At 46.5% G+C, this 26,163-nt stretch overlaps 1 protein-coding gene across 2 annotated transcripts in view; it reads right to left on the bottom strand.

The window, feature by feature from the left end:
- The window catches only part of PIEZO1 (piezo type mechanosensitive ion channel component 1 (Er blood group)), a 901,942-nt gene that overhangs the window by 151,314 nt on the left and 724,465 nt on the right, over window positions 1–26,163 (bottom strand). For both annotated transcript variants that reach the window (XM_086945809.1, XM_086945810.1), the window contains exons 26-27: window positions 25,736–25,832; window positions 22,399–22,567 (exon numbers count right to left, since the gene is read on the bottom strand). In XM_086945809.1, the coding sequence (XP_086801935.1) occupies window positions 22,399–22,567; window positions 25,736–25,832 (266 nt within the window). The remainder of the gene's footprint in view (window positions 1–22,398; window positions 22,568–25,735; window positions 25,833–26,163) is intronic.

Raw genomic sequence — 26,163 nt, 5'->3', positions numbered from 1 at the left:
TCCGACTTACGAATCGATGGAAGTCACGGGTGCGGGTCACCGTCAGACACTCACTGTCTCACTTAGAAATAAAATGGATACTGACACACACATTCACTCAGTCGCCATTCGCGGACGGACCGGTGTGACTGTGTGTTGTGGGTGGTGGGCCTGGTGGCATCATACCGTGCCCGGCGTGCCTGATTTGAGCAACGCAGGAAGTGGCTATATTTAGCAGGCCTGAGTTAACAAAACATCAATGAAATACTCAACATCTGCTTTTGTAATCTGTTGTTCACGTTATGTTCTCCTCATATCAGTTCTGTTCCTATTGTGAAGCGCTCTGACGCCTTCGGGTAAAGTCCGCGCTATATAAAAATGCATAAATAAAATTGAATAATAAATAAAATAAATTCGCGGATGGACCGGTGTGACTGCGTTGTGTGGGTGGTGGCTGGGCCTGGTGGCATCATACTGGGGTGCCGTGCCTGATTTGACCAATGCAGTAAGTAAGTGGCTATATTTAGCAGGCCTGAGGCTGACTCATTAACATCAACAACATAATGAGTGGGTTTATTGAAATGAGGGCTATAGTAAATAACACTGAAGGTTACCATACCGAGGCGTGCCTATGAAGTCTGCAATTCGGAAGTGCTTAATTTGCTAATTATCGGAGATGAGCAGGGACGCCTGCTGGGGCTAGCGGATGTTTGGATAGCGGCCGACTTCTCACAGTAGCGCTATGATAGCGCTACTATGAGAAGTTGAGTATGAATAACAAATGTCATGAGTACGGTGGGAGGACAGCAGCAGGGTGGAGTATGTACTGAATAGATATATAAACCTGTGTTTTAAGTATGGTTTACAATGCATTCGAATGTTCAGTGGTGTTCGGCAAGTGTGAAGGTGAGTGGAAAGGGCCCAGAATGCAGTGGTGGCTGCCGGTGGGCTTTGAAAGTGGTGAGGCGCCAGGCGGCCTACTGGCTCAAATTCCAGCGGTGCCCGATTTCTGTTCTGAGGCGAGGGTAAAGTTTCCCCATCTAGGACATTTTTAATAAACATGGGGCAAATAGTACGTTTTAAATCACAATTTTCCACATAAATGTGCTCAAGTCAATGGCTCTGGAATAGCAGTCACAAGCGGTGCCGCATGTCTTATAATGTCCACTCTCCTGACAGTCCCTCCGTGTGTATCATGTTCAAGCAAAGCCCCGTGCCCCCAGTATCACAAAAGCAGGGATGTGATGGCCTGATGCGGTCTTCTAATGCCTCCACTCTTTTGGCAGTCCCTCCGTGCCCGTGTGTATCGTGTTACTGCAAGCAAGGGGCACACCCAAAGCCCCATGCCCCCAGTATCACAAAAGCAGGGATGTGATGGCTTTGAAAGTGGTGAGGCGCCAGGCGGCCTACTGGCTCAAATTCCAGCGGTGCCCGATTTCTGTTCTGAGGCGAGGGTAAAGTTTCCCCATCTAGGACATTTTTAATAAACATGGGGCAAATAGTATGTTTTAAATCACAATTTCCACATAAATGTGCTCAAGTCAATGGCTCTGGAAGAGCAGTCACAAGCGGTGCCGCATGTCTTATAATGTCCACTCTCCTGGCAGTCCCTCCGTGTGTATCATGTTCAAGCAAAGCCCCGTGCCCCCAGTATCACAAAAGCAGGGATGTGATGGCCTGATGCGGTCTTATAATGTCTCCACTCTCTTGGCAGTCCCTCCGTGTCCGTGCGTATCATGTTACTGCAAGCAAGGGGCACACCCAAAGCCCCATGCCCCCAGTATCACAAAAGCAGGGATGTGATGGCCTGATGTGGTTCCTCAACTGAAACCCGCAGCCCAGCGCCTGGTACCCTCACGGTGATAAGCAAGCCAGGCTATACAGCTCAGAGAGGGGGCACTGGTGAGGGGTTGAGAATTTTGAACACATGCAGGTGGGGAGATGATTTTGAGATGTTTGTGGCTCGTGAGGGGTGGGTTAGTGAAGCATGGTTGTGAGATGGAAGATGACAATGTAGAAATTATGTCTTGGGGTATTTTTTAATTTTATGAGCACTGTTCGCACTCTGGGGTGACTTAAAGCAGGGGGAGTTATTAGTTAAGGTATGTTGTTGTAATAGTGAGGCTTGGCTGCCATACTGTATGTTCTTGAACTAAAGCTGCAGATGTGTTGTCCAAACAAATTTGATTTACGCTGTCAGTTTGGGTCTGTGGTTTATGTGCAGTCCCGCCCACGTGTTCATTTATTTCTGACAGCTTTGTGGCCTCTGCTCTCAAGTAAAATTTTACTTAATTTACATTAATATACCACAGTCAAGAGCCACTCCTCCATGTGCATCCATCGTGCTCTTCTTGCAACGCCCCAGTTTATGTTGTTATTGTGGGCACCGTGCTGCGTGCCCAGAAGCAGACTACGTTCACACTGTGTGTGAGTCTGTTGAGGGGTCTTCCATTCTGGATCTCTTATTTATTTGGTCTGTATTTTTCTTTTTTTATAGAGTTTTATATAGGGTATCAGAGCGCTTTACATAGCACCAGTTGCATTACATGAGAAACTCCAATCCTTCAGTGTTAGGCCTAAGAGAAACCAGTGCAGCCCTCACACTCTTGCTTTTACCACTGATGAATGCCACATTTAAGTTGCACAAGCGCTATATAAATGGAATTACAATACACTTCGCTCTGGGGTGGAAGGCAGAGACCCGCAGAAAAAATGGTTCACCCATAAAACTAAATATTTGTGGGGATGCTCCAGAATTATGGAGCAAGTCCTAAACTGCTTGCTCTTCCTGGCAAATATTGAGCAGCCAGGGTAGGTAGCGCTGTAATGGAAGCACTCTTGATAAGCTAATCACACAATTGACTGCACTCTCTCTCTGACCTCGTTTTCACCAGCACTTTAATCCAGTGTGAGCTGGGATCAGAGCGGCATGTGAGGAAAGCCAGCCCATCTAATGGGGTCATAGACGGCATGCACTGACGAGGCATCCCTCTTTAACCCCTTCGCTGCTCATAACGAGCTCAGCTCGTCATGAGGCACGGTTGAGCTGTGCTTATGACGAGCTGAGCTCGTCATGAATAGAGGCAACTCTGTGATTCCAGCATTAGGGGGGGGAAACACCTAGCAGCCAAGGTGGTATAATGGTTATGGCTTCTAGGCTTTCACCCATCAAATGGTGGGGGGCATGATTTGCCACACAGCAGCTCTTAATTGATTTAGAATTTGCAGAATGTAACATCAGACTGGTTGGCTGCTCAGTATGTAATGCTCAGTTGGTTTCAATAGCACAGAATAATTGACGGAGTGCACCCCGGGCCCGAAGCACACACTAAAATCAGATGGACGTGACTCGTGAGATAATGATTAGGCTTGGGAGCGTGGTGCACTCCCTTACAGTCGGAGGTTGTGGCCTCTGTGCTGAGTGTAGGGCCTGCAGAGTGTGCCCTCCCATAGCCCGTTACAGGCCTGGTACCAGAGCCTGCACCCATGTAAACTAAAGCGTGCACTATGCAATCGGGCCCTGCAGCCCCTTGCACTCCACCTGGCAGAGCGGCGGCCTTCAAGTGCAGTGCCAGATTGCTCAGCCATTCAGAGGGATATCCGGTGTTGCTCACACAGTGACATAATTTTGTGGAATGATACACAATCAATCAATCAATCAGGAGTTTGTTAAAGCGCAACTACTCACCCGTAAGGGCCTCAAGGCGCTAGGGGTGGGGGGGGGTGCAGGTTCCATTCCATCAAGGAGGGGGTCTGTCGAAGAGCCAGGTTTTGATGTTTCTTGCGAAGATGGGGAGCGATGTTGTCTGTCTGAGGTGGAGCGGAAGGGCGTTCCATGCTTTGGCCGCGAGGAAGGAAAAGGAGCGGCCTCCCGATCTGGTCTTTCTGGTGCGGGGGACCTCAGCGTAGGAGAGCTGGGCTGATCGTAGGGTCCTTTGGGGTGCGTGGAATTTGAGCCGGCTGTTCAGGTATGCTGGTCCGGTGCCGTGGAGGGCCTTCTGTGCGTGGGTGAGCATCTTAAAGGTGATTCTCGCCTCCACAGGGAGCCAGTGGAGTGTGCGCAGGTGCTGGGAGATGTGGCAGTGTTTTGGCAGGTTGAGGACCAGTCTTGCGGCGGCGTTCTGGATGTTCTGTAGCTTGCGGATGAGGTTTTTGTTTATTCTGGCGTAGAGCGCGTTGCCGTAGTCGAGTCTGCTGGTGACCAGGGCGTGAGTGACTGTCTTTCGGTGTTCGAGGGGGATCCATTTGAAGCTCTTACGAAGGAGGCGGAGGGTGTGGAAGCAGGAAGAGGAGACAGAGTTGATCTGGCGGTCTATTTTGAGCTCGGAGTCCAGGATGATTCCCAGGTTGCGTGCGTGGTCTGTGGGGGTTGGCGGGTTTCCGAGGGCGGTGGGCCACCAGGTGTCGCTCCAGGCGTCGGGTTTTGGGCCCATGATGAGTACTTCTGTTTTGTTGGTGTTTAGTTGTAGGCAGCTGTTTTTCATCCATTTGACGACGGCTTCCATGCCTTCTCGAAAGTTGAGTCTGGCGGTGTTGGGCTCGTTAGATAGGGAGAGGATGAGCTGGGTGTCGTCTGCGTATGACACGATGTTGAGTCCGTAGGTTCCGACGATGGGGGCAAGTGGAGCCATGTAGACGTTGAAGAGCGTCGGGCTGAGGGAGGAGCCCTGGGGGACTCCGCAGGTGGTAGGTGTGGGGTCTGAGAGGAAAGGGGGGAGTCTGACCCGTTGCGTCCTGCCGGAGAGGAAGGAGCAGATCCAGTTGAGGGCCTTGTCCTGGATTCCTGCGTCGTAGAGTCTGCGTATTAGGGTGCGGTGGGAGACTGTGTCGAACGCCGCTGATAGGTCTAGGAGGATGAGGGCTACTGTTTCTCCTTTGTCCAGTAGGGTGCGGATGTCGTCTGTTGCGGCGAGGAGGGCGGTTTCCGTACTGTGGTTTTTTCTGAAGCCGGATTGGGAGGAGTCGAGGATGTGGCGTGCAAAGAAGTACAGTACACACACACTCATACAACACTCACTCAAACACCAAAATAAACACACACAGGCAGACACAGTGGGACCCCAGTGGCACACTCACAGCCCCATTACAGAAATGGCAGGCCGCCATTAAACATTATCCAGCCTTAATGCCGTAAACCTGGCGTTGTGAGATTGAGAACAGATTACTATAGGAATAAGTCCCAATGTTGTGAGTCTTCCTTTTGCACGGGAATGCCACTGTAAACAGAACAAGCATTGGCATAGCCAATAGGTCTCGCCGTTGGGACCTAATAAATGTTTAGCCATGCAACACTTGATGTTGTTGCACCAAGGATATTGTTAATGTTTTTCCTAGAGAGAGATCAGAGTTTTTTGTCTAATGGAAGTTTTGATTCATGTAAAGGTAGCACAGAAGGTTAATGTGCCTGCTGCAAAGAACATGTACCTGATGCATATCACAAAATGCACCTGATGTAAATAGGTCTGTGGTTATACTGAATAAGCAGCTACCTATGTTATATAACAGCTCTTTAATAAAGTAATACCTGCACTTTCACAATTGCTTTATTAACCTTCCTGCTTTCTCAAAATTGCTTGAAAATGCATAATTTTTCCACTATTTTTTCAAAATGTTCTCGGGGGGAAATCCCCCCGAACCCTCCTTAGGGGGTTGGGGCTCGCTCGCTCGCTACGGTGCTGTATGATTATCAGTTTCCGCCTCACCACTTTCAAATGTCACCAGCCGCCACTGGTACCTGGTGCCATTCACAAGCTTTGCATATATCACTCACACGCACTACACCCTTCCCAACAATGCACCCTGTACCCAGGGAAAACTCTAATACAGCAAGAGACATGCAGAACCCTGGCACATAGCTTTTTAAATGCCAACCCAAGAAACAGTAACCTGTGCACGCAGGCCCCACCAGGGCAAACCTGTGGTACAATCGACCAGCTACCTCAGTGGAGACACAACCAGTACTGAAGGCCCACGGAGGAGCATTCAAGATACTTGCCCTGGGTATACGTCTTACCCCTTGACAAGAGACTTACAGCTAACTTGACTCAGTCAATCTTGTATATGACGAGCACAGTGCTTTGACACTGAATGGCAGTCTTAAGCGTGCTCAAAGTCATAAGGCTAGCATCCAGATCAGTGGACAAATGGGAAGGAGAAAAGCAAAAAGTCAAGGGAAAGCCTCCTAGTAAGGGCCATTTCCAACAGTTGCCAACTGAATACTGGTGCAGGTGACACACTACTGTAATGTAATATCTTTACATTCTCCAATATCTAGTGACCTTACCATCCTCCAGGGGTATGAAGTGCAATGTGCTTTGTTTCTTTGCATATATCATGTGGAAGTAGGGTGTGCATCTAACACACACATGTTCACACATTGCTACCCCATCCCCTCCCTTTAGTATAAATGGTGTCCACAAAGGACACATTGAATAAGCTGCCACAGGGATGCGTTCCTAAAAGGATCACTTTATCCTCCTGCTGATATGACAATATGGCTGTTTTTTGTTACCTTGGCTCCCTCCAAAATGGTAGCTGACAAGTGAACTGGGTGTACATCTACACCCATTTCCCAGTAAAACAAGCTTCCATTGACTCTACCTAAATCCTGCCAGTCTCATTTCCAATGGTTTACTGACCATCATCTAGCAACCATTATCCAAATAACTGAATAACATATCCACTACTCAAATAACTTCATATTTTACTATACTAATTTTCAACACTAATCCTTTATGGGTTCCAGAGTGGCGTGCTACTCGCCAGAAAAGCGCTTCAACACCCATCAGGGGTAACAAGTGCTATATGAAGGCAAACCTTTCTTCCCCTTTATCCCTCCGCTATCCCTCTCCCTCCAAATAATTTGACTAAATATCCAACACTGAAATTACTTTATATTTCACCATACTAATTCACCACTAATCCTTTATGGGTTTCCTGAATAGCGTGCGTCAACAAGCGCTATATAAATACAAACCTTTTTCCTCCTCTATCCTTCTGCTATCATTCCAAATCCAAATAACGGACTAACCTATCCACCAATTAAAATGTACTTGCATGTTTCACTATACTAATTCAACACTAATCCTCTATGGGTCCCGGAGTAGGGTGCTACTCGCCGGAAAAGTGCTATAACGCCTCGTCAGGGGTGGTAAGCGCTATATAAATGCAATTACAATACAATACAATTACTTTGACCAGTTGTAACCAGCTCTGCCTCTGCCCACAAGCCCAAAGCCTGGGAAGGAAATGGAAATGTATTAGAAAAATCCTGACTGCGGAGTGTTTGGATTTCAAACTGACCTTGCACCTTGCCCGACAAAGGATTCCAGTATTTGCTCCTGAGTAGTCCAAATACCAGTCACCTTCAACCACCACCAAGTGAGTCATCTCTGCTTTGTGGAGACTCTTAGTAGTAGACAAGTCATGGATTGGATCTTGCTGGTAGATGATTTCTGCCCCATCTACATCCATGGGTGAGAAACATTGCTACTGAATCTCAGCTTGTAAGAAGAGGAGCCTGACTGCTACTTAACCAGAAAGAGACGCGCTCCTGACCAAGAGGTGAAAGAGGAAGGTCCAGCCTATGTGGAGGATTTTCGAGGATATAAGTTGCCCAGAAGCCATAAGGGTATTGCTTTTCAAGTGGCGAGTCTGCATAAACGCTAATCTGCCTGGTACTCCAAGGGAGCGTTGGATTGCTAAAATCCAGCAGCACAGGAGCAAAAGGGTTTTTCCTCACATCCCAGGTCTACAGCAGTGTCCCATTGGCTGTAGCAAGTCAACCTGAATCCAAAATAACAAGAATTGTTTTCCTAGCCATTTGTGCAATATCCATTTAAGGTCAAGGTTGGCCACTGACCATAAATCCCTGTTGGTACTGGTTGAGCCTATGTATACATTGGTTACACCCATCTAATGGGGCAAAACACTCAATCCTTGCATCTTCCTGGGGACTTTACTCTTGGTATCTATTTCAACTAGCATCCATTCCAGATGCAACATCAGACCTGATGTGACCCTAACTGGTCTCCCCTTCCAGTGATTGCGCCCAGCGCACCACCAGTAGACACATTAGATTTGACAGTCTATTTGGTGAACTTGACTTTGGCACCCCATATTATTTGCTGTCTTTTGTGGGATTGCTGTTTCAGTTTGAATGGCAGGTTTTAGGGTGTACGTGTTTTAGTATGTTTAGTGGGGAACATTGGCACACAGGCTTAAATCAAACAGGGTATCCCACTTTGAATATAGGGACAGGACGAAAACAGGGCAAAGATCAGACATCTGAAAAGCAACTTGAAGTCTTGTTTCTTTATTTCTTGTGCTCTTTATTTTTGCTCCATTGACTGTCTGAAAGCAATCAAATGTTACTTAACAAAAGGACTTCCGAAGCCCGCCAAGAACATCAAAGGTTTCCCTCCATTTTAAACAAGCATTTGCAATGCAATAGGTCTCGCATTAGGAAAGTTTGAGCTATTGGTATTATAAATGACACATTTTTTATTTATGTTTTGTTTTTGAAAATAGCGAAATTAATAGCTTGGTCATTTACAATGCCAAAAGTTATAACTTTAGCAAATGTGACACCTATAGCATTTGTAATGCAATATGGGTTGTATTTACGTGACTTACATGTATTGATATTACAAATAACAATGGCTTTTAATTTTTTTTCAATAATTAATACTTAAATAAAAGTTATTGTAATTTATATTGGCAATAGCTTAAAGTTTTGTAAATAACTTTTGTGAAGATTATGCTCAGTGTATTTTATTGTGACGAAAATCCAAGAACAGAAGTGAAATATTAACATCTTTTTGTTACATTTGTAATAAAGCTTGAAACATTGAGAGAACATATTTGAACCAGGTGTTGTTGAATGGTTAGACAGATTGAGGCTGTGGTGGCACTGAGTGATGTTGTGATGGCGAACGAGTGATGCTGTGGCGTTCATTGATGCTGTGGTAGCACATAGTGATGTTGTGGTGCCCCTGAGTGATGCTGTGGTGGTGTGGAGTGATGCTGCATGCTATGCTATGTTTTGTTTTGCTCTCTTATGTTTTGTTTTGCTATCCTATGCTTTGATTTGTTATGTTATACTATGCTGTGTTTTGTTATGCTATGCTATGTTTTGTTATGCTATGCTATGTTTTGCTATGCTATGCTTTGGTATGCTATGCTATGTTTTGTTATGCTATGCTATGTTTTGTTGTGTTTTATTATGCTATGCTTTGTTTTGCTATGCTATGTTTTGTTATGCTATACTATGCTATGTGTTGTTGTGTTTGGTATGCTATGTTTTATGTTATGCTATGTTTTGTTATGCTATGCTATGTTTTGCTATCCTATGCTTTGTTTTGTTATGTTATGCTATGTTTAGTTTTGCTATCCTATGCTTTGTTTTGTTATGCTATGCTATGTTTTGGCGTGTTTTGTTACGCTATGCTATTTTTTTTGTGTTTTGCTATGCTATGCTTGGTTATGCTATGCTATGTTTTGTTATGCTATGCTACGTTTTGTTGTTTTTTATTATGCTATGTTATGTTTTGCTATGCTATGTTTTGTTATGCTATGTTTTGTTATGCTATGTTTTGTTATGCTATGCTATGCTTTGTTATGCTATGTTTTGTTATGCTATGCTATATTGTGTTGTGTTTTGTTATGCTATGCTATGTTTTGATGTGTTTTGTTATGCTATGCTATGTTTTGCTATGCTTGGCAATGCTATGGTTTGTTACGTATGCTATGTTTTGTTGTGTTTTGTTATGCTATGCTATGTTTTGTTATGTTTTGTTATGCTATGTTTTGTTATGCTATGCTTTGTTTTATGTTATGTTTTGTTATGTTATGCTATGTTTTGTTCTGCTATGTTTTGTTGTGTTTTGTTATGATATGCTATGTTTTGTTCTACTATGCTATGTTTTGTTTTGTTATGTTATGCTATGCTTTGTTTTGTTATGCTATGTTTTGTTATGCTATGCTATGTTTTGTTGTGTTATGTTATGCTATGTTATGCTTCGTTGTGTTTTGCTATGCTATGTTTTGTTATGCTATGTTTTGTTTTGCTATCCTATGCGTTGTTTTGTTATGCTATGCTATGTTTTGTTATGCTATGCTGGTGAGGGTGTGTGAGTGTGTGTGAGGGTGAGGGGGAGTAAGGGTGAGGGGGTGTGAGGGTGAGGGGGTGAGGTTGTGTGAGGGTAAGGGTGTGTGAGTGAGGGTGTGTGAGGGTGAGGGGGTGAGGGGGAGGGGGGTGAGGAGGGTGAGGGTGAGGGTTTGTGAGGGTGAGGGGGTGTGAGGGTGTGTGAGGGTGAGGGTCAGTGAGGGTGTGTGAGGATGAGAGGGGGTGAGGGTGTGTTAGGGTGAGGGGTGTGAGGGTGAGTGAGGGTGTGTGAGGGTGAGTGAGGGTGAGTGTGGGTGTGTGAGGGTGGGTGTGAGGGGGGGTGAGGGGGTGTGAGGGTGAGGGTGTGAGAGTGTGTGGGGGTGTGAGGGTGTGTGGGGGTGTGAGGGTGTGTGGGGGTGTGAGGGTGTGTGGGGGTGTGAGGATGAGGGTGTGAGGGTGGGTGAGAGCGTGTGTGAGGATGAGGGTGGGTGAGGGTGGGTGAGGGTGAGTGAGGGTGAGTGAGGGTGTTTGAGGGTGAAAGGGTGTGTGTGGGGGAGAGGGTGGGTGACGGTGAGAGGGAGGGTGAGAGGGTGGGTGAGGGTGGGTGAGAGGGTGAGTGATGGTGAGGGGGTGTGAGGGGGTGTGTGAGGGTGAGGGGGTGTGAGGGTGAGTGGGTCTGAGGGTGAGTGAGAGGGTGTGTAGGGGTGTGGGTGAGAGGGTGTGTCAGGGTGAAAGAGTGTGAGAGGGTGGGTGAGGGTGAGGGGTGTGAGGGTGAGGGGGTGTGAGGGTGAGTGGGTGTGAGGGTGAAGGGGCGTGAGGGTGAAGGGGCGTGAGGGTGAGGGTGTGTGAGGGTGAAAGGGTGTGTGCGGGTGAGAGGGTGGGTGAGTGATGGTGAGGGGGTGTGAGGGTGAGGGGTGTGTGAGGGTGAGGGGGGGTGAGGGGGTGAGAGGGTGTGTGTGGGTGAGAGGGTGTGTGAGGGTGAGTGAGGGTGAGGGTGTGTGAGGGTGAAGGTGTGTGAGGGTGAGGATAAGGGGTGTGAGGGTGATGGGGTGTGAGGGTGAGGGGTGTGTGAGGGTGAGGGGGGGTGAGGGGGTGAGAGGGTGTGTGTGGGTGAGAGGGTGTGTGAGGGTGAGTGAGGGTGATAGGGTGAGTGAGGGTGTGTGAGGGTGAAGGTGTGTGAGGGTGAGGATAAGGGGTGTGAGGGTGATGGGGTGTGAGAGTGAGGGGGTGTGAGAGTGAGGAGGTGTGTGAGGGTGAGGGGGTGAGGGTGAGGGTGTGTGAGGGTGAGGGGGGTGAGGGTGTGTGAGGGTGAGGGGGGTGAGGGTGTGTGAGGGTGAGGGGGTGTGAGGGTGTGTGTGAGGGTGAGGGTGTGTGGGGGTGTGAGGGTGAGGGTGTGTGAAGGTGAGGGGGTGTGAGGGTGAGGGTGTTTGTGTGGGTGAGTGTGTGAGGGTGTGTGAGGGTGAGGGGGTGTGAGGGTGGGTGAGAGGGTGTGTGGGGTGAGGGTGAGAGTGTGTGTGAGGGTGAAAGGGTGGGTGAGAGGGTGGGTGAGGGTGAGAGGGTGGGTGAGTGAGGGTGAGGGGGTGTGAGGGTGAGGGGGTGTGTGGGGGTGTGCGGGTGAGGGGGAGGGGGTGTAAGGGTGAGGGGGTGTATGAGGGTGTGTGGGGGTGAGGGTGGGTGAGGGTGGGTGAGAGGGTGTGTGAGGGTGTGGGTGAGAGGGTGTTTGAGGGTGAAAGGGTGTGTGAGGGTGAGAGGGTGGGTGAGGGTGAGAGGGTGGGTGAGGGTGAAGGGGTGTGCGGGTGAGGGCATGTGTGAGGGTGAGGGGGTTTGATAGGGTGTGTAGGGGGAGAGGGTGTGTGAAAGTGAGAGGGTGGGTGATAGGGTGAGTGAGGGTGAGGGAGGGTGAGGGGGTGTGAGGGTATGTGAGGGTGAGGGGATGTGAGGGGATGTGAGGGGGAGGGGGTGTGAGGGTGAGATGGGGTGAGGGTGTGTGAGGGTGAGAGGGTGTGTGAGGGTGAGAGGGTGAGTGAGGGTGAGAGGGTGAGTGAGGGTGAGGGTGATGTGGTGTGAGAGTGAGGGTGATGTGGTGTGAGAGTGAGGGGGTGTGAGGGTGAGGAGGTGGGTGAGGGGGTGAGGGTGACAGGGTGTGAGGGTTAGGGGGTGTGAGGGTGAGGGTGAGGGTGTGTGAGGGGGTGTGAGGGTGAGGGGGTGTGAGAGTGAGGGTGTGTGTGAGGGTAAGGAGGTGTGGGGGTGTGAGGGTGTGTGGGGGTGTGAGGGGGTGTGAAGGTGAGGGGGCGTGAGGGTGAGGGGGTGTGTGAGGGTGAGTGTGTAAGGGTGTGTGAGGGTGAGTGTGTAAGGGTGTGTGAGGGTGAGAGGGTGTGAGGGTGATGGGGTGTGAGGGTGGGTGCGAGGGTGTGTGAGGGTGAGAGGGTGTGTGAGGGTGAAAGGGTGTGTAAAGATGAGAGGGTGGGTGAGGGTGTGTGTGAGGGTGAGAGGGTGAGAGGGAGGGTGAGAGGGTGGGTGAGGGTGGGTGGGTGGGTGAGGGTGAGGGGGTGTGAGGGGTGTGTGGGGGTGTGAGGGGTGAGGGTGGGGGTGTGAGGGGGTGTGTGAGGGTGTGTGAGGGTGAGGGTGGGTGAGAGGGTGTGTGAGGGTGAGAGGGTGTGTGAGGGTGAAAGGGTGTGTGAGGGTGAAAGGGAGGGTGAGGGTGAGAGGGTGGGTGAGGGTGAGAGGATGAGTGAGGGTGAGAGGGTGGGTGAGAGGGTGAGTGAGGGTGAGAGGGTGAGGGTGAGAGGGTGAGTGAGGGTGAGAGGGTGAGTGAGGGTGAGAGCGTGAGTGAGGGTGAGGGGGTGTGAGGGTGAGGGTGAGTGAGGGTGAGGGGGTGTTTGGGTGAGGGGGTGTGTGGGTGAGGGTGTGAGGGAGGGTGAGGGGGTGTGAGGGTGAGAGGGTGTGTGAGGTTGAGAGGGTGAGTGAGGGTGTGTGAGGGTGAGGGTGTGTGAGGGTGAGGGTGAGTGGGTGTGAGGGTGATGGGGTGTGGGAGTGAGGGGGTGGGAGTGTGAGGTGAGGGTGAGGGGGTGAGGGTGAGGGGGTGAGGGTGAGGGGATGTGAGGGTGAGAGTGTGTGGGGGTGTGAGGGGGTGAGTGAGGGTGAGAGGGTTGTGAAGGTGAGGGTGTGAGGGTGAGTGAGAGTGTGTGAAGTTGGGAGGGTGAGTGAGGGTGTGTGAGGGTGAGGAGGTGTGAGGGTGTGGGTCCGAAATAAATGGTGGCAGGGCAGAGATCATAAGACAGAGAGAAGAGACTGCGTCGGTCAGTTTCAGAATCAGGAGGGGCAGAGTCAGCACAGTCTGCGAGGGATCAACGAGTCTAGAGGCAAAGCATAGCGGATGTAGCATTGCAGCTAGCAAGTAAAGCATTTTCAAGCTGAGTGTCCCTAGAGAGATGGCAACACAGCAACAGCATTTGAGGAGCAAGGCTACTGTAAACAACCACGGTAGGCTTTCACTTTCGTTCAGAAAAAAACAAACGAGAAAGGTGCAGAGAACGCCGAACAAAACACGGCTTCCCCGTGAAATGGATGCAAAAAAACACCAAGCTCTCGGCATTGCTGTGGAGGGGGACGGGGGAGCGGGAGCGAATTCCTTTGAAGTCTGATGCCAAAGCTCAGACAAATGGTGGTGTGCGATGTGCACGGGGCGGGGGAGCGGCAGCCTTTGACGTCTGATGCCGAGGCACAGACAAATGGTGGTGTGTGAAGTGGCTGGCTCTGTGCATGCGCATAGCTCAAATGAACTGTACGCGATCCGCAGGCTAGGTAGACTTTTCTTTTCCCCTTACTATAAGCTCGCCTATTTATTCCTGCAGGATATAATAGGCGAGACCTAAAAAGTCACACACATTACCCCACACTCCTGTTTGCTATTTACATGAACGAAGACTCAATATGCATTAACATCGGCTCAGATCATTTTAAACTTACAATTTTCATTCAAGGTGTCCTGGCCTCTATATCTGAATAGAGAATGCCAGTCCCATTGCTAATGTTAGGGCTAGATGTGGTCAGCAAAGTTTTGGGCTTTAAAATAAATGTGTCAAAGTCTGAGTCAATAGGGATCGTTGTTACATCAAACACATGATGTGTGCTACTAGCACTCACCTCGTTACAATGTTATGTTATATTGATTTGTATAGCGTACTAATCACCCAAGGTGGTATCAGGCACTTGGGCAGGTGTGTAAGTGTGAGCTTCCCAAGGTGCCTATAACAAAGAGCCAGGTCTTCAACTTCTTGCGGAATTCAAGAAGTGAGGAGGAGCCTCCAATGGTCAACAGAATCTGTTAAATAGCTGGATGTAAAAACCACAACTGTTGGTGAAGGACCATACGCCACCATTTACACCCCGATCGACTTAAAGAGAGTGTGGATGGATGGCATAATCTAAATATATCATAGCTCAGGCAATCATCATCCATAAAAATAGCAAGAGTCAGCAGACTGTGGCGGTGGCAGACAGCAGTGGCCCAACGATCTCAATGGCTCCTTTGACTATCCTGGCGCTATAGCTGCAACACCGTATGAGCCCTGATTTCATGGGCCGCAAGACTTTGCGGTACCAAGGGCTGACGGCCCCAACAAGCAGCCAACCCGGTGAGTCCATTAAAATAATCGAGAAGGGCAATCGACTTCTGGACCCCGTCGCCCCCTCCAGCCCGCTGCCATAACATTTCAGCCCCTGGACCTCCGTGCTGTATCCACTCGTGTTTCTCTCCCTGCCCCATCCAGGTGCTAGTGAGCAGTGTTTGGGAGAGGGCATGTGGTTCAATAGGCAGGGTAGAGCAGGACAAAGCCAGGCTCTCAGGGGACTTGTGGAGGAGCACTTTGCTTGAACAGGTGGCTCGACTGAATGCGGCTTCTGGCTGCACAGGCCACAAGGTACCAAGTGATTCCAATCCAATGCCAGCCACACCCCACAATAACTTGCAACCACTGGCCACCAAACTAGCAACGCTTATTAGGAAACAACATAGCACAGTCCAAAACATTATTATCCAAGCACCAACCACGAGTTGTAGCAAGGCGCTAATCCCCATGGAGGGACAATTTTTGCTCTCCAGTTCCCTTCCTGTAGCAGAAACGGACTCATGCCTTTACATCCACCGCTACCTACCTATCTCTGAGACCTGCTCTTGCTCTTGCCACGATTGTAGGGGGAAAGCGTCCACCCCGATAAGAAGCCAACAGGTGGCAGCATCAACCCAATGCAGTGAGAAATGATCCGGATGGCGTTGAATGGGTGCGAATTGCAGTGGTAGGGTAGTAGCGCAGTGGATAGTGTACCTGCAGTGAATAGCAGTGTCATCCTACACCTCAACTGACTGATGCTGTTACTGGAGCTACGTGCGGAGCAAACTTATAAATGGAATGTCCTACAAAATTATAAAACGATCGAATGAAAGGAACTCAAATGCCTTTCAGTTTAGTTCTTTCCTGTATTTAAAGGGCTGTGTTGCTCAGTAAGGCACAGTGCAGAGCTTGGAAAGCAGGTCCTCATTGAGTGCCGTAAACAAAGTGTTGCCATAATCAAGACAACTAATAACAAGACCCTGCACCAAAGGTTTCCTCTCTCCAGTGGGTAGCCACTTAAAGATTTTACGGAGATAACGCATAATCCAATTGCAGACGCCTAAGCCCTGGTTAACATGGGTTTTCATGGACAAAGAATTGTCGATGGTAATGCCTAGGTTAAGTACTGCTAACTTGGGAGAAGGACAAGTACCTAACTCCGGGGGCCACCAATCTTGCGCCCAGAATTGCTCAGCTCTACCAAATATGATAATCTCAGTCTTGCTGCCATGATAAAACCCCTGCTATGGCTGCAAAGCTCTTTGTCGCTCTTTGTCGTAAAACAATCAAGATCTCCTGCCCCTGCGCAACTAGTTGTTGGTAACCTTTCAATCTCCAAATGAAAAATATCAAACGTCTCTACTAGTCAGAGATAACATAGCGAAAAACGATCAGAACCTGGTACTCAATCAGAATATGAACCCAACCATTTATCAAATACCGGATGAAAACCTCGTAGAATCTAGGGTACCATACTTTCTGCATCCCATGAGAATGAAATCTACACCATAGAAGAAGATGGAATAAAAAATTAATCCACAAATTGATGTGTACTGCTAGCAGGACATAATACAATCACATCGGCTCCCGCTCCTTCACAACTAACACACATTTTCGAAAAACATCAAACCACGAGAGTAAAGGCAGAGCATTTCTTGGGAACAATTGATATGAAAATACAAAGCTTACGTTTTTGATACTTCATTTACAAAGGCAGGCAAACCACTGGCCCAGTGTATGTCCTACACCCAAATAATTAACACATTTACAGCCCATTGCGAGCACAGCCATAGACCCCAAATTGAAATTAAATTGCTTCACATACCTGAGACAAAATGAACAAAATCAACACAAACAAAGGAGGTTGTAAGTTTCTGCTGAAATTCACCATCAACATGACCTCGGACAAGATCGAATCAGAAAGGGCACCGCACAAACCATAACGGTAAATAATAGAGAAGAGGCGCCTATTCATTGCTCAATCAATACACCCTCCGATGAACCAACATCTAATCTGAAATTTGACAAATTAACATCTTATTTGCCCTTAGCGTACAAAGTAAAACACAAATCAACCACTGCTACAACAGCCAGATTCTCAAACGAAGATGCATCAGAAACTTAAACAACGGATCCACACCTTCTGATAGCTGAGCGAATAAATAAAATGGTAATAGAACATGACCAACACAAACAGGGTAATACAATAGGGGACTTTGTTGTAAGAGATAACCAAAAAAGGGATCTCAGAACGACAAAATAAAGGACGATCTTAGAAGGGTTTTAATTTAACTATCAATACGTTATTATTATTAATATTGTTAAATATCCATAAAAATGATGATACTACAAAAAAACGATCAGTTTTTCAGGCCCTTCTGATCCTGATACGTAGAGCACATCACACAACATTCAATTGATTTGGGAAATGGGAAGACAATAAGGATAGGACTCAAACCGGTGTACCTCCCTCAGGAAACAGGAGGAATGGGTATCCCAGACCTCACCTACAGAGGGACACCGCAACATTGCATGTGAGAATGTTAGGGCATCAATGGAAAGCAATGGTGCTTCATACACTGTATGTTGCTGGAAGACACCTACTGGAGGTTCCATGGATCAAGAGAACCAAAATGCGTTGATGTCTAAACACATCCAAAGTGATGGAGGTGATACTCGTGATTTGGAGTGTGGAACACATTTCAAGGTGGTCTAACAAACCTCTGTTTCACTTTTACCGCCTGAAGTGGGAACTCGGACTTTCAGCCCCTAAATAAAGGGTAAGCGTTCCAAGCATGAAAAGCTTAAAGGTGCCTGAAGCTAGGTGATCTCATTCAAAAAGACAACAATAAATAATTAGAACAAATAAAAAAGTATTTTGGCCTAATACTACTGAGTGTTTTGGGCACACTCACCTTTGCCGCTTGGCCATGCATAAATCTGTGCAGAAGGGGCCTCAAGAGAACTGACATCTTTTGAGAAACTACTACAAACTTCAGATCCAGAAACACACCTAATAACCCAACTATACTCTGTATTATGTAAGGCAGAAGCCCATCCCAAATGGAGCTGTTCAGTAGGCATGGATGAAGAAAGTGGGCCTTATTCTAAATGATAATTAATGGGCCGATCTTGTAGGGTACACCCAAAAGGGATGAATAACACTAACCGAAGCTAACCTGAAAGTCCTTTCTAGATGGCACAGAAGCTCTGCTAGACTATACTTCTCTAGCACTCATAGGACAGATAAGTGTAGGATAGGGTAGAGCAAGGGAGATGACCATCTCTCTGCCACAGCCTCAAGATTAAAGATGTTTGGTTTACCGTTGAGACATATGCCATACAACAGGGATTCAGGTATGGGGACGTTGCTTCATTGGATGCGGAAAAGAGGAGGAAGATAGCAAGGGTAAAAAAAGGCTGGTCCAGTGCTTATTACTCATGATCAAACAAACTCTTCTGGAGAGATAGAGTTTCATGGACTGTAGAATGGAGTTGGACTGATATCGCAGACAATGGTTGGAGCTGGGAATGGAGAAAATAGATTTGAGGCAGCAAGTAGAGAGAATGAGTTTGGCACTCACTGGAGTGTACTTCTGGATATCTTTGGCAAGGGTGCCAGATCACTAACCGGTCCAATAACACTGACAGCAATTCAAATAATTCCAAGAGACACTTTCCAAGTCGAATCATCCTGAGTCACCTCAGAGCTCTGCTCAGCAGTAAATCCTGGAAAGGTCTCGCCCAATGGGCCCAACCCGAAGAAGAGAGGGTAGAGGGTGAGTTTCTGTTTGTATTAAGTTTTAATGATGAAAACAATAAAAATCACTCAAACACAAAGGATCTTAACACTTATCCTGTCTTGTACACCTTCATGAGCCAAAATGCTCATTGACAGTGTTTTTTATGTGGGTACCTGTAAGAAAGACTGTACCAGACAGTGTTAGGATTAGGGCCGGGCTGGAAACCCAAAGCAGCCCTGGCAATTTTGTCAGACCGGCACCCACCCCCTAGTTGGGGCGGGGGGGGGGGATAGACATGAGGCCATGCTAGTTTTAAATAAATCCGGCCTTCAGCAATGCTGCTTTTGTTACTGGGGGTCAATATTGCATAATTGCTGCAATACCGGCCCCCACCGCTCCAAAATCGGCCCCACCATTCCAGCCTCCCGGGCAAACACCAGATGCCCGTTACAGTCAGTCCGGCCCTGGTTAGGATTTAAACAGGACAGGTCGTTGAAAAATATCCACATGCCACGTTTTCTCAATTTATTACACTAGATTATGCCTACTGTGACTAAAGTTTGCCCAAAACGTTATGTTTTATCTAAAACAATTGTTTTTGTTTCCACTAACTGTTGTGTGTAGTGCCATTTCATATATCAATATGCATTTTTAGTACAGTGACATGTAATAGTTGCAACTTTAGCTAAACACTCAGTTTACTGACATGATATAACCAATCATTTATGAATACTTGGTTTAATGTGAAAGGTCCTTTAATGCTCTTTATCCTACTCTTCCTTTCCTTGTGCTATCTAACCTTCGCGGCCCTTGCAGGTAAGAGCGCTGGGGCCGGGTTAGTGGGTAATCGACCGACGTCCACGAGGAAAAATTGAATAAATAATTTCCCCTTGTCAACCACTGTGGAGAAGTGTGGCTCAATGGTTAGAGGAGGCATACCCGGAAGCTGAGGTCAGACCCGGGACCAGGGTTCAATTTCCGACGCGGCAGGGTCTGAGCCCAAGTGTCCACGGACTTGATAATTCTCACTTCGGCGCCTACTCGAACTACGGGTTCACACTCTGCAACTCTGGGCAATAGCTTGCTTAATCTCCACTACGGCCCCCCGCGGCGGGATGCCTGGCCTTCACCTTGGGGATGCCCAGTATGGGTTATCTCACAGGGAAAAGCCAGGACGGGTTCCCAATGCAAGCGCCGGGACACCCCGTAAGATACACACAAAAAAAAAACTGTCGAAATCCCCCCCGCCCCACTGCCTAACCGCTCTTACCTGCAAGTCTGTATCTAACCCCCCTTGTCCCACTTCCCTACCGTTTTGAGTGAATAAATCCAGATCTCCTATTGGTTGTGATAGGAGGTGTAATTAGAAACAATTTCCGTCATGGTGATTTCACTATTTTTAGCCTTTCCTCTACATCCTTCATAACTGGATGAGAACTGTCATGCCCGGCATTCGGATCTTACCTTCACAAGCCCGCAATTCCCAACAAGCCGTGAGCGTGCGCATCCCGGAAATTCGGAAGCGTCACGCCTGTCGTGGGGCGGGACTGCCGTCTGCCGGGAAGCCCGCGCCCACGGAGTGGATGGCCCAGGAGCAGTCGTGATGCACAGCAGAAGTCAGGAGTGGCGGCTGAGGCCACTGACGCGGTAAGTGGGGTGGGGGGCGGCGGCGGTATGTGTCTGTGTGCGCGTGTGTGTATGCCTGTGTGCCTGCGTGTATGTGTGTTTGCCTGCGTGTTTGTGTGTGTGTGCATGCGTGAGTGTGGCTGTGTGCGCGCGCGCGTGATTGAGAGAGGCGAGAGGCTTACTTGCGAGATGGAGCTTCTGAGGCAGGAGATGGGCACGGCGGCGTGCGCGCTCTCGAGGAGGAATCTGAGACAGCAGAGGCGCGTGCCCAAACGCTGTCTCAGATTCCCCCCAAAGCGAAAACAATAGGTCTTTCGCTGAGGCTTGACCTAACATAAAGCCTCAACAGTTTGCAAAAAGGGATGTCCACAATGGAACCCTTGATGAAGTCTTGGCTAATGGCAACAATAAATCAATAAAAAACTTGGTCATTTTCAAAAGTAATAACAGACTAACAAATGTTTATTGTTACTCAATTTAACTAATGTTATCGTTCATCAGAGAATGAAAGGCTGAGAAGACACACCAGAAGTAGAACCAGTGGCCATTGGACCAGATCCCTGCACTGGATGCGTCAGACGTCAGTGCACGGAGTCATCAAACCCAGAAAAGAAATGTGTTTAACAAGACAGTCCCCGCTTATTCACCATGTTTTTACTCTTTTACACAGCACACAGTTCAGCATGAAACCAGTTGTAAAACACTTCAAATGTTGACTGATTAAAACTGAGACACAAGGAAACAAAGTTAGTTTGATGAAATACGGAAGCTGTGATTGGAGATTTGTCAGCTAGTGATAGATTGCGTAAAATGAGTGGACACAGTCTGGGTCAAGGAAGGACAGACACTCCATCATACCTCAGAAGCAAAGTAACTTAAAACACAAAAAATGTAGCGTATACGCGTATTACAATGTCTAGGCAATATGTATGTAGGCCTGTAACTTTGGAGGCATTATGAAGATGCTTGATAAGATCGTCTAAACCTTGATATAACAGCCTGAGACTGATAGACCGCTCTCAAGACTTCCCAAGCATAATGAACATTTCTTCAAATGGCAGAATATAGTGCACCCATCTGCAGTAACCATGGTGTATTACACACCGGTGCAATTTAATTCTAGAGAACATATCCTAATTCTAGGTTTCCAAATTTGAGTCAAAGTGCAGTCTACCATTCTGCAGAACATGCGCTCTTTGAAATATATAAATATTTTTGGGAATCAGCCATTGTCAACAAGGAAACAGTTGAAATTAATACACTTTACATAGGAGAATGTGTGCAGAAGGTAAATATAGATCTTACTTAAACAGTTCAGTTCTCATTGAAAATGGCAAACAAATGGACAACTACTGGTGAATTAATTAGGAATGTTATTGCATGCGTGGCAAAGAGCGACATCAAAGTGCTATTTGGCCCTTATACAAGTATATATGGGATGAGTTATTAAGACAATAAAATCATCCTCAGACATTTAAAGGCAGAGGAGAGTATGCGCAAAGTACATGCCTTTGGACAGGACAAGAGCAGAATATGCCGGGTCTGGTGGTGCAGTGGACTAATGCATCCACTGTAGGGGCCTGAGTTCGACCTCATGGTCACAGGTTCTAATCCCGGCGTGTCCCTTCAGCCTTTCATCCACCTTAGGTAGATAAAATGAGTACCATTGAGTTGGGTAACAATATACATCTGTTATTCAGCACCTTGAGACCTTCGGGTGATACATGCGCTTTATAAATGTACATGTTATGTTATGTTAGAAACACGAGGGAATGACAGTGGAAGGGAGCGAAGAAGGTAGTAGCACTGAGGCTGGTGGCAACGTGTGGACAGCCTAGCGAGGCTGTAAATATTTGTAGCATTTATGGGATTTATTTCCCAGAAGGCAATGTCTAAAGAATAGAGTTGAGTTCTCATTTGAAAGGGGACAAGTCTGAGGGGCAGGAGCAAGGAGTTTTAAAGTGGACAAGAGCCCTCTTCCTTCGAGACACCCTTTTGCAATTCTCATAATTTATCCTAGTATTTCTACTTATTAAAAAGGACAAAGTATGGTGACTTACACTTCATTTTTGAAACTACTCTCAAACAACTGAGCATTATAACAAAACCAATGTCGAATGCAGGTACATTAAACTTACAAAAGCTGATGGTGTGCAAATCTAGTCTAATAGCTTCGAGAAATAGATTCATTTTATCATTCGTAAAAACCAACTATAATGTTCTGGACTAGCAATCAGAGCAGCATTCTAAACTCAATGTCAGCAGATCACAAGTACTGCAGGCTCAAATGTCAGAAAGAAAGGCAAACAGATGTGAGAATAAAATTAGACACCTGGTGGCTTGGAGGGCTGTGGCCTGCAGATCTGCCATGACATGAAGGTAATAGGCACTGAGGAAGACTCTGCGTTGCAGCAGGAGAAAGAAAAGGCAAATTCCATCCCAGATGATTCCCGCCTCCTCTATTGGCAGCATGCAATCCTTGTCTTTGTCCAAATCCTTTGCTGAAACAGAGCAACAAACACCAAATGAAGCTTTCAGAGCAACAACATTTTTTTACCGAAACGTTTAGTGGTTGGAGGATACATTTATTTACTAGCGTCATTTATACTTGAAAGGAATGTAGAAATGACACTAGTAAATAATACATAAGTGTGAAACACACATTTGTCAATGTAAAACGATACATTCCAGTGTATATTAAAATATGGCCATGTCTGAACTGAGGTGGTGTTGAGTGCAAAAAAACGATGGATTTAGGACCAGATCTCTGTACTGGGGTGAATGTATGACATTGTTCTGAATTCTGCCCATCAACTGTGGTGTTTGCATTTGTCACCCCGAGTGGGATGGGTATGCTCAGACGTGAGTCCCATGCTCTCCACACCACTGGATTCAAGCAAGCCAGGCTGAAGACGGCTGGAATGCCAGAAACCGGTCCTCGGAGGCTTGTTTCCGGTCCAGGGAAGGCATGGCTTGGCAGTTCGGGCTGGACTGTTCCCATGAGGCACAGGGTCAGACTGATTTGCATATGGCCATGTCTGAACTGGGGTGGTGTGGAGTGCAAAAAAAACGATGGATTTAGGCCCAGATCTCTGTACTGGGGTGAATGTATGACATTGTTCTGCATTCTGTCCATCAACTGTGGTTTTTGCAAATCCTTTGCTGAAACAGAGCAACAAACACCAGATGAAGCTTTCAGAGCAACAACATTTTTTTACCGAAACGTTTAGTGGTTGGAGGATACATTTATTTACTGGCGTCATTTATACTTGAAAGGAATGTAGAAATTACACTAGTAAATAATACATAAGTGTGAAACACACATTTGTCAATGTAAAGCGATACATTCCAGTGTAGATTAAAAAAAGAAATATGAATTTGTGCCATTTCATCACTTGCATCATCATTTCACTGTAGCACACAGCAAATTAATGCACGCAAATGCACTGCGAAATGAACAACTGGACATTGTGTTCTTGGCACTGAAGCTGTATTCTACAAGTTACAATGGTGAATTAGGGGATGATGAAAAGTAGGCATAGATCACATATAAGTGGAAGGTTGCAGTGAATGCCTGATTTTAGGGCAAGTATAAACTAAATAAACTAAAACTCACATAATTGGAGGAAGTACCAAAATGTTATGTACATATGACAAAGGTTTATTCTCACACAAATACTCTCTCCTTCAAACGAATTATTTAATATAACAAAGAAAAAAGTGCTCTTGCTCTGAGCTAATTCCCATCTGGAACACCGACTTAATGGCCAACCCTCAATTAATGGCCAATAACGCAAGACGTCATCTCTCTAGTTGCCCAAAAGAATTTTGATGCAACCATTTCAAGTTTAACTCTCTGAGCTAAGGCATTGCTCACAGAACATGGAAGTCTGCAGCGGTAAAACTAGTGCCTGAAAAGCCTTTTTTTCAGCACAGATATTCTGAGTAATGTTCTCCACATTTTCTTACATCCTTACTGTGGAAAGCAGCTGGACAAGCTTGCTTTTAGATAGTTGCTAATTTTTGCTGGTTCGAATGGCCACTAAGATCCCTTTCACATGGGTCTCCATGCATTCCACAGCTTAAAGGCAGTGATGCTGTCCACGTTGGACGATTTTGGCAAGCTGGCTGATGGGTGGTGGTGTCAGAAAAACTGTAGTTTAGGTATGTTAGTTACAAGCAACACCACTGGCCAGAACTTCTTGATCTAAACCTTGATCAAAACCAGTATCACTGGTCTTAATTGGCTAAAATTCCTTTTAGCTAGTGGGGAAAGGGATGTTGCTCTTACACCTTTTGCTACAGAACCCAGAAAGTTCAGCAGGGGTCAATTCTTTCCACCTTTCCATTTAATCTGTGCATGTGACCCCTTGCCAAATTACTATGTCAGGCAGTGGTCCAGTTTCAAATGTATGTCGAAAACATCTAGCTTATTTGGCCATCATAACATCACATATGCAAGGGAAATTCACTCAGGATCTGGAGGCTTTGACGGAGTACCTGGTTTTTACTCGATAGTAGAGGTAACCAATTTAATCGAGGATATCTCACCTGAATGGAATACAGTTTTGATGCCTCAAAAGGTTTTGTCTGGAACAACGTTGGCTGGCCTCAAACTTTGTGTCTAGCGCCCTAGCCTTCTGTATAAATTTGTAACCTTGGCCTACATGTTGACTCTAATCTGGCTTTGTTCAACCAGGTAAGCTAGAGTTGCTAACGCCTGCATTGCACCACTGGGAATTCTTAAAAGAATACTTACCTTCTTTGAAAGAAGTATATGCATTTCTGTGAAAAATGTGACTATGCAAATTAATTCTAACCACTTTTCCAGTGAAGATTTTGCTTTGTATACTGCGGAGCAGAATACTTCTGTCCAGCTGGTCACCAGGCTCTCACAATGTCAGCATATATCATTGCATACTTCCTCAGCAGTAGGGTTTGTTCAGAGCTATGACCTCAAGCTATGCCCAAAAGGTGACTACATTTGTGGCTTTTAAATTCAAGTGCTATCCTCTAACTGTACCAACATATCTATTTTTCTTGTGAGGAAAGCAGCATCTACAATCTCTGCTTCTAGGTTCTTTTCCACTACTGCAGCAAAGTGTGGAATACTATACCCCTCACTCTAGATATTCAACTTTAAAGTGATTGTCTTAAAAAATTCTCAAAGATTACAAAGGCTTGGTATTTTAATGCTTAATTTCCATTAGCCTCTTTTCTAGGGTCTGCTGCTATTTTTGTTTTCACTACAGTGTTAGTTGCTTAGCCACCCCCAAACCAGCACTCTATAACATAAATATAAGATAACAATGTAATTTACACCGGCCGTCCAAAAAAACCAGACTGTTAAAGGTGTAAAACAAGGAAGTCAGAATGTGCCTAAATTTAGGCAGACATGAGCAAATAAAGCAATAAAGAAAAAGATTAAATAAAACATGAACTTTACTTATCTATCTGTCCTGCATCCTATTTGAAATTACTGACATCATTTGGATTTGTTGTTGCCTGGACTCTACACTGTATTAGTCCATAATATATTTACATTGTAGGATTGTGCTCTCCTGATCACCGTTGCCTAAACATCAAGAAGATATTGGGACCGCATAGATAAGATAATTGACCTCATGCATGTCCTAGTGCAGAGTGTTCAGCAAGGAGCCGCTACTTACGGTTATAGTAGCCCTTGACAGTGCAGACCAGACTGAAGAGCTGGATCACCCAGCAGAAGCTGCTCTGCATCTGCTTCACAAACACACAAGAAAGCAGCTGTGGGGAATACAGAAAACAATGCAGTTAATCACTGACAAAGGACAATGGGGCAACAGTGATGAGACTGATGCGAACATCTGTCACATTATGTAATTTACTACAACCATTGGTACCTTGATGACTACAAGAGTTAGAGGGTGAGGAGGAGTAGAAGGAAGATTCATTTAAGACTGGCCCCAGAATTGATGCTCAAAGCACTAGATTTATCAACCCTAAACCATTTGCAAGTGCCAATTCTTCCTAATGAGGTACTTAGAACAGATGCAGCTTGAGATGTCAGATAGGCCCAGTATTACACCCTTTGCTTCACAAAGCATATAAATGAATG

Source organism: Lissotriton vulgaris, chromosome 12 (assembly GCF_964263255.1).
Source record: "Lissotriton vulgaris chromosome 12, aLisVul1.2, whole genome shotgun sequence".
NCBI classification, from domain to species: Eukaryota; Metazoa; Chordata; class Amphibia; order Caudata; family Salamandridae; genus Lissotriton; species Lissotriton vulgaris.
The sequence above is the reverse complement of the archived record's forward strand: the minus strand, read 5'-3'. Positions and strand labels throughout refer to the sequence as shown.